The sequence below is a fragment of the Lycorma delicatula genome, chromosome 2 (genome assembly GCF_047948215.1).
Source record: "Lycorma delicatula isolate Av1 chromosome 2, ASM4794821v1, whole genome shotgun sequence".
NCBI lineage: Eukaryota > Metazoa > Arthropoda > Insecta > Hemiptera > Fulgoridae > Lycorma > Lycorma delicatula.
The window spans coordinates 221758454-221770653 of record NC_134456.1 but is presented as its reverse complement, the minus strand read 5'-3'; the positions used below and the strand labels follow the sequence as shown (position 1 = coordinate 221770653).

Genomic DNA, 12200 nt, shown 5'->3' with positions numbered 1-12200 from the left:
TTTTTTTATTAGAAAAATAGAAGAAGAGATAAGTTTCAAAGCAGTCCTGTAAATAAACATTAAATCAAAAGACGAATCAGGAAACGTCAAAAATTTTATTTCATTATTGTCAATGAATGAAAAAATATCCATAGTAGATTCTGGAGCAATGAACCATTAAATAAAATCAATAGGTTGTTACATCTGCATAGCAAAACTAAGTATATCTGTTAAAGCAAATAAATCTGGATAATTATTTTTGCAATTACCCGATGATGACTAATAACGCTGTGTGATGTTCTTCAAGTCAACGATTTTTAGTTAATTCTTTTGTCAGTAAAACGAGCTGAAAATTCTAGATTGAGGGTCTTATTTGAAAATCAAAAAGTTAGAAATCTGAATGAGAATCCGAAGGTTTATTGAGCATGAATTTTATGGAAATTTGTATATTGTAATATTCAATCCTAGATTATTTCACACAAGTATTGTAAATAAAAAATGGGACATACGTCTGTGTATCCTAAAAAACTTTATGTGACATCTGTTTAAAGGGTAAACAAATATGCTTGTCATTCAGAAGCTTATTGGAAGAAAAGAAATTTAAGAAATTATTAAATGTTATAAGATATAGGGCCTATACAACCAGAAACTTATGATGGTATGCATTATTACATCACATTTATAAATCATTATTCTAATTTCACATGTGTGAGTATATATATTAAAAAGTAAAGATAAGATTTTTGAGAAATATGAAGATTATATATCATTTGTGACTGTCACGTTCTCCCTGAAAGTTTTTCATTTATGTTGTGAGTAAAGAGGTGAATATTCATCAAAGGAATTTAAGAAATTTTGCATCAACCAAGAAATACAAATTGAGTAGTGTTTCCCAGAATCCTGAGGAAAATGGAGTCAGGGAAAGACTTAACAGAACTTTTCTGAACATGACCAGATGTCTATTTTATGATTCATTAGCACCAGTCATTATGAGGAGAGGCAGTACAATTACAAGTGTATATAATAAAGTGTTCACTAACAAGATCAATAAAAAAGGGACGTATAGCTGTGCAAAGTTATGGTATGATATAAAAATAGATCTAGAAAACATTAGAATCTTTGGATCTGAAGTTTATGTTCCAAAAGATCGTAAAGGGAAACTTGATCCAAGAAGCAAGAAATTGGGCATGACAGGTAACAAATGTAATGGATGTCAGTTGCAGGGCAAAGAGAAAAAGAAAGTTTTACACTAGTTGCATCGTCTTTGATGAAAAAAAAAAATACAAACAGAAATAAATAAAATGAGGATGGAACACTGCCAATCTAGTTATCAATTTGTGATAATAGCAAAGAATTGTGTGAACAAAAGATTACTAAAACACAAGTAAATGATGGTATAAAAGAAAAAGAAGAACAAGTTGATAAAATATAGAATACTCGATCAGAAAATGAAAGTTTTAAAAGCACACAATTAAGAAGTTATAGAAAAACAAAGTTACCATCCAAATTTGATGAATGTGACTTAAGTTTGATGACAGCCTTGACATCATAAATTTTACCAAGAGAGATTCCAAAAGTTATTAGGAAGCATTAGAAGAACATAACTGGAAGGTAACTGTAAATGAGGACTAGAAGCGTTACATAAAAATGAAACTTGGGGTATTGTGCCTATTCCTTCAAGTATAAAGATTACAAATTCAAAGTGAGTATTACGATGAAATCTGTTCAAACGGAAAGAAAAATGAAGAAAATAATATTTGTTACATTTGGATTTCAGCAAGAAGAAAAACAAATTGATTTGTATTTCTCAGTGGCGTGAATTATTCTTTCCGTAGCCATAGAGAAGGATCATAGTATTCATCAAATGACGGTCAAATTAGCCTTCTTAAATAAAGTATTGAAAGATCCTGTATGTGTACAAATATCTGATGGCATTAGAAAAAACAGATCAACCTCAAAAGGGAATTACATGGATTGAAACAGATTCCACTATGTTGGTAGGGACAATTAATTGAATATTTTAAGAGTATTGGTTTATCCTGTTCAAAATTAGATCCTTGTGTATATGTTTTGGTTTGGATAAATAATTTAACGTTAGTTTCTAATAATTCATATGATCTAAATACTTTTAAGAACTTTCTAACATCAGAATTTGAAATGAAAGATCTGATTAGTTATGGTTGAAATTGAAGTTTCTAGGAATGGAGTTTGAAAGAAAAGGAGATTCTTTATTCATTTCTCAAAAGGAAATGATTCAAATGTTTTAAAAAAATTTCCTACAGAAAATTGCAAGGAAGTACATTTACTTACACAACCAAAGCTTATCATTTTCTTTTAACTTAATGTGTGATATATCTGTCACAAATTAATAGGACGGCTTATGTTCATTATGTTGAGTAGTAGGCCCGGTCTTGTTTTTCAGTAATTTATTCTAGTCAATTTCAAAATTGCTACACATTCTCAAAAGTTTCATTTTAATATAAAAATGAATGAAAATACTATATTTTGGAAGTCTAAGAAACAATCAATTTTATCAAGTATAGAAGCAGAATATGCAGCTCTGTCAGAATATATAACAAAATGTCTAAGCATTAAACAATAAATAGAAGAATTATTAAAACATCAATAGGTATGATAAACATATTTGAAGATAATCAGCCATGTATAAAGATAACTTCAACTCTAGAGACAAAACATTTAAAAAACTTTGCCGTGAGATATTTTGTGAGGACACGTTGAAGGAAAAACAATGGTTATACTTCAATTGACAAGCAAACTGGAAATGAAATTACAAAGCACTTTCACAACAAAAATTATTTTTTTAAGAGAAAAACTTGGAGTAATTGATAATAGAATTAATAATGTCATTTATGTTAATCTACACTACCAATTTGATTGTTATATTATATAAGCAAATTTTTTAAATTAAATAATGCTACTGTGGGTTTAAAGAATTTGGGAGGAATGTTGAATTATGAAAGAATGCATCATATCTGCTTAAGTAAAATATTAACCAAGAGATAGCATTATATATGAATGTTTATCCAGTTTCAGATGAACTAATGTTTTATTTTTTTTATTTTTGCAAGTTAGTTGTTATACATGATAGGGAATAAAGTTATCATTTATCGAGTCCTTTGATATTATTATTTCAATATAAACTACTCTTGTCAAATGGTTTTAAATTCATTAAAGCTAATAAATTATTTAAGACATTACTATCTAAAGAAATAAAAATAGCAAAATATATTTTGTCTAGTATAATGAAGACAACACAACTTCTAAAATCTAGTGAGCATTGACAGTTACATAAGCAAAGTAATCATTTTTATCAGGATAAAATGCAAATCTCAATTTTCCTAAAAATAAGGTTAAGTTATTAATTGCAGTGCACACTGGTAATGAAAATGAGTTTTAGATGGTGATTACTTTATGAGTTTAAAATGCAAAATAAACATGAATGGTGCCTTTTTTTATAAAACAATTCCTAAGTTTATTATTATGCACAAATAATGTGATTTGTTTAAAATAATCAAATATTATAAATGCAACAATATTACAGTGTATGACTGGAATGAATTTCTAAATATTCTTGAAGGAAATATAATATTGCTTTTATGGTTACAGTATGTTAAAAATAATTCTCAGAAGTATAATTTTGCGATCAATAGTTTTTTGTTTTATTTTCTTGTTTAACCTCTGGGACCATCATTAGGTATTGCTTCAGAAGATGAGGTGAATGATTTGTAGCGTGTGAGAAAAATGCCATGCCTGACTGGGATTCGACTCCAGGACCAACAATTTTGTCACAACAAAGGGGCATACAATGTTAAGGCCTAAAAAAATTAATATAACCAACTTTTTTTTTCTATTCTTCTTTGGTAGAGACTTAACACCACCAAATCATCATCAAGTCAAGTAGAATGATAATTGCTCAAAACAGTAGTACGTAAATAGCAAAAAGGTTAAATTATTAATTGAAAGTGAAGCGAGTCAAGTAACCCTGGATAACTTGCAACAATGTGTTAATCATTAATACAAGAAGGAAAGAGGCAGGAGTTTGAATTTTGTTGACATAGCTGTTGATAAACTTATTATAAACTGGTATGATGATTTACCATATTGAAGCTCTGGGTATTGATGAAAAAGCAAATATAGTTAATGGTATTCAATATTTGTCAAATACAGAAACAGAATAGGATAAGAAATTTTTTTTTAAAATTAGAAACAAGTACTTAAATACATTATTGCTTATTAATGGACAGTTAACTGCTATTTTAGGATTAATATCCTTTTGCTGCTACATCAAAACTGTGCAACATTTACAAAACCTGTGTTGAGGTTATTCAGCATCTAAATTTTGTTTAGAAGAGATGTCCTTCTTAAAATAAAGAAAACTTTCTTTTATACATGCACTGTTTTATAAATTTTAAGTAGCATCACCTGCTCTGTACATTAACTACATACAGTATGTTTATATGTAAATATCATACTTATGACAAGCGGAGTATATTATTTATTACTTACTCTTAGTGTCCTTTTATGGAATTAAGTTGAAAATTTTAATTGTAAATTACGATTGATATATTTTAATAAAGGAATAATGCAAAATCTAGAGGCTACTGTTTTGCCCATTTACAAAATTATGACTCTTCTCATGTTCAAAAATTCAATGTAGATTCTTTAATATTTTCAGGTTAGACAAATAAAAATGAGAAAAATTATGAAAAAATTGATTTAAGCCAATTAAAGAAAAAAAAACCATTTAAATATTACATTAACTGTTCAGAATCTCTCTTACAAACTTGTATATTGTATAATGTTTAAAAATGATTCCATGACTTAATTTTACACTTAACTCATCATGATGGTTAGGTGATTATTAACACACTATAAAGTAATGAGTGATTCAAATCTAACTTGATTAATTCTAATGCAAATGTTTGAAATGTTGTTCCTCCGTAATGTATAGAATTTCAATTCATTACACAAAATAATTTTCCATCATATCCTGCAGTTCTCCATTGAGATTCACCTATTTACATGACTTTGTTCACAAATGCTTCTTCGTAATCTTTAAAAAAAGCTGATTGGAGTCAAATCTAGGAAACAGGTTGGTCGCTTTGTTACTTCTTGTCTGCCTATCCAGTGATATGAAAATGCGACATTAGAAATTCATCCTTGTTTAAGCCAAAGTGAAGTGGTGCTCTGTTTCATAGGACCAAATCACCGTAAATTCAATATTAATAGTGGTAGTACTTCATTTTTTTCTCAGAGAATTTAAAAATACAATTTGACTGTTACAGAACACAATTAAGCACATAAATATTGTCAAGTAAATAATGACATGATTTTACTCTAATTTAACCCTAAATTAATGATATTCTCTACTTCATCATCTCTCTCTCTCTGTGTTGTAACCCGCTAAAGTTTACTTCCTTTTGCGATACAGAAGACAGTGGTAATCAGTTAGTATCTGGTTGTTGGTGTACAGAAGATGATCAAAGATTTTCAGAAAAAATGAAAATATGAATCTGTTTGATTTACTGCATTAAGTATATTAGTATATATTAGTGTCCATTAAACTCTGGAAGCATCCTCTATACTGATATGCCGTTAAAAAACGTAACATTAGAGTGAGACAATTGTAATAATGTTTCTCTCATTCAGTACTGATTGTTCTTATTACATTCAGTAACCGATTACATTACTTAGTAATCACACATTCTTACCGTATACCTGAATTATAATTTCATCAATCCTATAAAATAAAAACAGATCGTTTCTTATCTTGTACTAATATTAAAATTTATTTCGTAATAATAGAACTTATTTTTCTACTTACAATTTGCAAATACTCATAACACAGCCAAATTTAGAACTCAATTTCCAGGATATACAGTACTTAAAATAATTCTTTGTTCATAATTTTGCATACATCATTTATTTCTTCAACACATCCCACATATCTAACACACCATATAACACATTTTTCACAGAAATTAGGATTCTTAAGCTAGCTTTCCCTATTGAATGCATGAAAAATAAACATATCATGTTTAAATCTTATTGCACTAATTTTGTTACAAGAGATATCAGTAGGCCTATAGTATTCCATGAAATTCAAAAAGTAGTGTGCATGTTATAAAGTCAAAAAGATTTACTGAACTTCTTACACATTTCGTGGAACCACTAGAACTTTATCTTCACTTTAGTTTTGAAATTATCAGGATAACTTTTTGTAGGTCATAAATATCTTTGGTTATATTTCTAATAACAGCTAGATCAAAACTATCAATGTCTGTGTTACGGTAATAAGGATGCTTCTTTTTTTCCTAGGGGTTGTTAGCGATTCACCTTTACTATTACAAACTTCTTTTTTTACAGCTGTCACAGTCCATCATAATTATTAAAACTAACTTAAAAAGATGCCTAATTACAAAACAAAAATTAAAAAAAAACCGCTACTAATACATATTTCTAAAATTAAAGCGACTGTCAAAATACAACATTAGTATTGAAAACACGATAACTACACTACACCCTAATTTGATTTTATAATGACTAACTATCTGATAAGCCGTTAGCACTGCATTATTACTTGATTAATATTTTTAGAATGAGTAGTAGCTTCTCATGCATGCTCACTAAGGCCTTTTCCCTGTACCCTGCCTACAATAATCTGTGCCAATTCTTGTTGCAGCATATTTTTTTTTTTGTTACACTTTTGTGGACTCATACTGGTGATGATTTAATGGTAAAAAATTTGACAAACAAGGTGCCTTGAGCCCTAAATAGTGAGGATAAATTTTCTGGAAAAATAGTTGTTTAAATTTTTTTGCTGTGTGGATGTTGAATGCTACATTACATTGACTAATAATTTGTCAGAATGTTTAAATACTGCATTACTCATGTCTCATCTCCAACAACAACCTTTAAAAAGTAATCCATTATCTCTTTCCCTTTGATAGGGTACAACAACATTTAAGCTGAAATTAAACATTTAGCTTTTGCGCATAGTTAATATTTTTGATACCCATTTGACGTGCAACTTCCTTTAACCCATCTTTTTCAATCAAAACATCCTAAAATACTAAAACATTTGGAAATTCTGAAGATAATTCTAATAATATAAAATAATGATGATCATGAATTATCAAGTTTACTTTTTCCAATAAATATGTTAATACCACGAGTGGTGGTATGTTCATCATAAATATTAGCTTGTCCTTGAAACAATACATCTTGGTGTCAAAGTTTTTCATAAATAACATCTAGATTTTAAATCTCAACAATTTTCAAGTAAATTTCTTCAGTACAATTTTTTTATCATCAAGAACCATATTACAGCTCAAATTTTAGAATCGACAGGATTATTCAATTTGGAACTTACCTACATTGATCCTCTAGAGTGTACCTATGCAAGAACTGATTTAGATAAATGTACTACAAAAAAAAAAATTGTTTTTGATCAGAAGAATAAACTGCTATTCAATTGAAAACAGATCTTATTTAAAAAAATCCTCCTTGTAGACTTTTAGGTTAATGAGAGAAAAACTTCATCGTTCTAATGATTTGTTTTCTATAGTGGCAACAGAGAAGAATTAATAAGAGGAAAAAAACAGTACATGACCTACTCAAAAAACAGTTCTTATAGAAAAGACATGAAAAAGGCTAATGTAACAAAAAATATATCAAGAGAAAATTACTTCTACCACAAATGTGACTATTTGAATTAATATTAGCCTTACTATACAACCAACATACCATATTAAATCATAAATTACCTGAGTACAACTCATATATTGACGAAATACAAGGAATATATGATAATCGTTAAAAAGTTCATCACTAATTGTTACTGACTGAAATATAGTAATGCCATCATAACCATCAACTGTAACCCAATAAACATCTTCTTCCTTTAACTTGCGAGAGACTTCTATTTTATCCGTTTCAGTGGGAATTCTGAAAAAAATAATGATTTATTGCAATAAACTTATAGATCAATCTGGTAGGCATATGTTGTGGTACCATAGATTAAATAATGTTTATCTGCTGTAAAATTATTATAAAAGGATTATTCAGTAAATGCAGACATAATAAAAAGGAGTATGGATAAAAATATTAAGAAATTTTACAGTTAATAGTATTTGATGATAATTTAGATGACCGGTGCAGTCATACATTTTCAAAGATCTTGATAAAGAATAAAAAAAAATTTAAGATGATAAGCATTGAAATAGATATTAAATTAAAAATAAACGGTAACAAAATAAATTAAAAAAAAAATAAAAGTATAAATAGGCGGGTGACAAGTAAATAGTTGCTTGAAATAAGTAACTGCTAATTACTTGTTTGTATATAATAAAAGTCTTTCAAGAAGCAACACTGAAAAAAAAGAAGATATTAGTAGAACAGTAGATTTCCTGTTAAATCAGTTTGGCTAATAATTAGTAGTTAATTATACCTGAGAGTTTATTTTCATGTTAATATAATCAACATTCTGTAATTTAAACTTTATTTCATTTAAAATTACTTACTGTGTTATTACATTATTTTAAATTACTTTTTTATGCGATTTAATATTTACTTCCTGTAATGGTGATAGCGGTTCAAAGTACTATAAATGTTAATTAAAATTATATTTAATACATAGTAAATGTCCATTTAATACGTAAAACTTTGTATATAATTTTAGCTTAACTATAACAATAGAGAATATCCTATGTTCTTGTTCACGATGGTTTTAATTTGAAATTTTAATTTTTTAATGTCAAAATGAACAAATTTTACATAAGACTTTTTAAAAACCTACCTCCAAACATTTTCAGTTGTCTTTGTAACCATCCTTAAATTGGAATGACTAATCAAGTCATCATTGTGGGATTTGTTACTTTATGACTATGATGTCACTTTTTTTTCAACGGTAATAATTCAATACATCATTATAATTTTAGCTGTATTTGTGACGACTGAAATATTTTAAATTTTCTAAAAACAATGTTTTGTTACTTTGTTTGGTTGTAACTAAAGCTGATAAATTAATGAAAGAAAATATTTTACATGCGGTTATTTTCTGCTCTTGACCTTCATGAATTCAAAAAATACCTGGTTATCATTTTAATTTTTTGTAATCGATTCTGTCATTACAAAAAGTATTAGTACTAATAGAAAATTCTGACTATCTAAGTAAATTCTAGTTTATTTTTGCTTAAAATAATTTATGATCCTTATTTTATTCTGCTTCTGAAAAACTTTTAAGATACCACAGTGGATTCCATCAGATTGCTGTTCCAAAGCATGCATTTTATATCAAATAACTTTTTTGCTTTTATTTGATTATTCAGTTTCTATTTTATCTCTCCTAATTCTCATTCATCTTTCTCTTTTTTATTTTTTTAATAATCTCAACACCATTCGTAATCCCACTTTCTAATATCCCATTACTGTCCATCCTTCATATTTAATAATGCAGAACCTTCCATTAGTCGTAATCTAGCTCTCTTAAATCATTTAGCAAATCTATATTCTAATCATTTAGGATTTGAATATTTGAACATTTGGAATACTTGAATTTTATATTTTACCTGCCGTATTACTGAAACCTTCTGCACCAACACATTCTTTCTTTTGAAATTAAAGTTTTTTTCATGCTACTTCTACATTTATAGACAAGGTTTAATTTTTTAGCTTAAAAATGAAATAATTGATAAATTAATTAAATACTACAAATTAATAGTTGTTTACAGTAGTACTGGCAATTATGTAAACTAGTAAGGATTAGGTTATCAGGTCAGTTGGGTAACGTAGAGAATTAGTGAATTGTAATCGATTAATAAGGGAACTACTGTATGTTAACCTATTTTACATGAGTGTATGAGATTGAACAAACATCACATCTGATAAAAAGTATTGGTTGCATACCCCTAGAAAAATTACATGTATGTTTTATATTGATGTAAATGTATATTTAATATGTAATTATATTTTCAATATTTAAAATTAAAATTTATAAAAAAAGCTATCATCGAAGAGATCATCTCATTTAATATAAATGCTTCCTTATAGTAAGATAAATTTCTCACAAAATTTGAATAATAAAAAAAGACCAATTTTTTACATTTCATACTATGCAACAGACAATATTTTATATTAAATTATAAAAAATTTGTAGAGATTATACTAAACGGATATTTAACAGTTATAATTAGTCATAATTTTAGGATAGGTCATGGATAGGATAATTTTAGGATAGGACAGGATATTAGTCATAATTTATTTGAAACTAATTTAAATTAACATAATATACTTGTGAAATATCATGATTGTAGAAAAGGAAAATTTACTTGGATGGTATTGTACAGAGAGATCCAAAAGTTGCACACATCAAAATTAAAGTGTCTATAAATAGCAGTAGATTGAAAAATTTCTATCAGCTATTACAAGATAGCACTATGGTATTAACAACAACAAACCTAGATGCCACTGTGATGTGTATTGATCACACGCCGCTTGTAGTAGTGCTTTGTTTATTACTTGGTAAACATGTAGTTTTCCCAAGAGCGACAAAAATTTTCATTGTTCAACATTATTTTTCCATTCGATTTTACGCACATGTTATAGAATTTCATGGGAAATATCCAGATGTGGCAGCGCCTAACAATTCAACCACAACAATATTAATCACCCGTTTTTAGTGAATGAGGATCAGTTACAGACAAGAAGATAACCAGGAGACCAGCCATTTTGACTGCTGCTAATCTGGCTGGGATTAAGAATGCGATATAGTGTTTACCTTAAAAAAGCTTGAGGAGTCTATCAGTGCGCTCTCAGATTTCATACGGAAGTGCTCAGAGAGCGATGAAGCAATTACACTTTAAAGCAAATCATGTTCACAGTGTTCAGGAAATGAAAGAGCTGGATAACGAAAAGCATGTAAAGAAAACATGGTAAAAAGAGTTCATACATGCATTACTGAATAGGGTAGCCATTTTGAGCATATGTTGTGAAAATAAATAAATCTTTAAATATTATTACCTAATGTCTTTTTTTTTTATTACCATGGTGTGCGTGACTTTTGGATCTCTCTGTATATTTAATTAAAAAGTTAGATTTTAACATTTACATAATGGAAAGATAATAATTTCTGAATGTTAGCAATACTTTTTGACTTAACACATGTTAGTATAAATTTTGAAATTATAAAGAAATTTCAGATAATTGAAATAATAGAAAGTGAACTGAGATTATGTTCGCAGAAAAAGTGCTGTTTGTAAAGATGTGACCGCTTTCTTCTGTGCGGTCAAGTCAGTTATCAAATCTTCTTAAATATCAGAAAACAGTAAGTCTATATGAACCACTGATACAGCCAATTATTTTTATTAACTTAGTCCTCTGAACAGAAGACTAAGTAAAAAAATGGAAAATTTTTACAGAAGAGCAATATGGGTTCATGAAGAGGAGGTGTGATAAAGGATGAAAATAATAACTGTTGGTGAGAGATAAACAGAAAGATGTAAAGGAATAAGTGAATTTTTACTTATGTTTAAATTTTAAACTTAAACATTTTAACTTATGTTTAAATGTTAAACGGTTATATTAAGAAGTCAAAGAAGAGATTGGAAAGATAGGAAATTAACTAAAGAACTTTACACGAGTCAGAAAAATGCTGTGAAGGGTGTTCAAATTGAATGGTTTGACCTACGGTCTAAGGGTCGAAGGGAACAAACGCGGTGAGGCGGGTGAGCGGGTTCGATTTTGATAATTTATGGCCTTGAGCAAGAAGGCAGAGTTCAGGAGCGAAATAGGTGGCTTGAGTGGAGCGAACCCAGAAGAGCTGAGCGGCCTCCAGGTCAGCCGGTGTTATTGGCGAGAGCAGAGAGGAACCGGGAAAGCACCGGAACCGGGCAAGGGCGCGATGACAGATAGCTGTAATACGCAAGAGTCGAGAGGTCCCTGACACCTCCTGAAGAGGTGCAACTGGGTCAAGAGTAACCTCGAGCACAGGTCAATGAGATGAGTCTTGAATGAGCCAAGGGCCGGACCACCAAAGAGTAAACTGAATGAGTTGAACTGCTGACAATCCTCTTGATGCGCAGTCTGCGGGATTTTCCTTCCCGGTTATGAGCCGCCATTGAGCAGTGAGCTCCTGAATAAGGGCAACTCGATTTCGAACGAACTTCTTCCATCGAGAAGGAGGAGAGTTGATCCAGGCGAGA

General features: G+C 29.1%; 1 protein-coding gene across 1 annotated transcript in view; it reads right to left on the bottom strand.

Moving 5' to 3' along the window:
* The window catches only part of LOC142319672 (uncharacterized), a 138869-nt gene that overhangs the window by 23881 nt on the left and 102788 nt on the right, over positions 1-12200 (bottom strand). The window contains exon 16 of the mRNA XM_075357221.1: positions 7767-7947. Coding sequence (XP_075213336.1) covers positions 7767-7947 — 181 coding nt within the window. The remainder of the gene's footprint in view (positions 1-7766; positions 7948-12200) is intronic.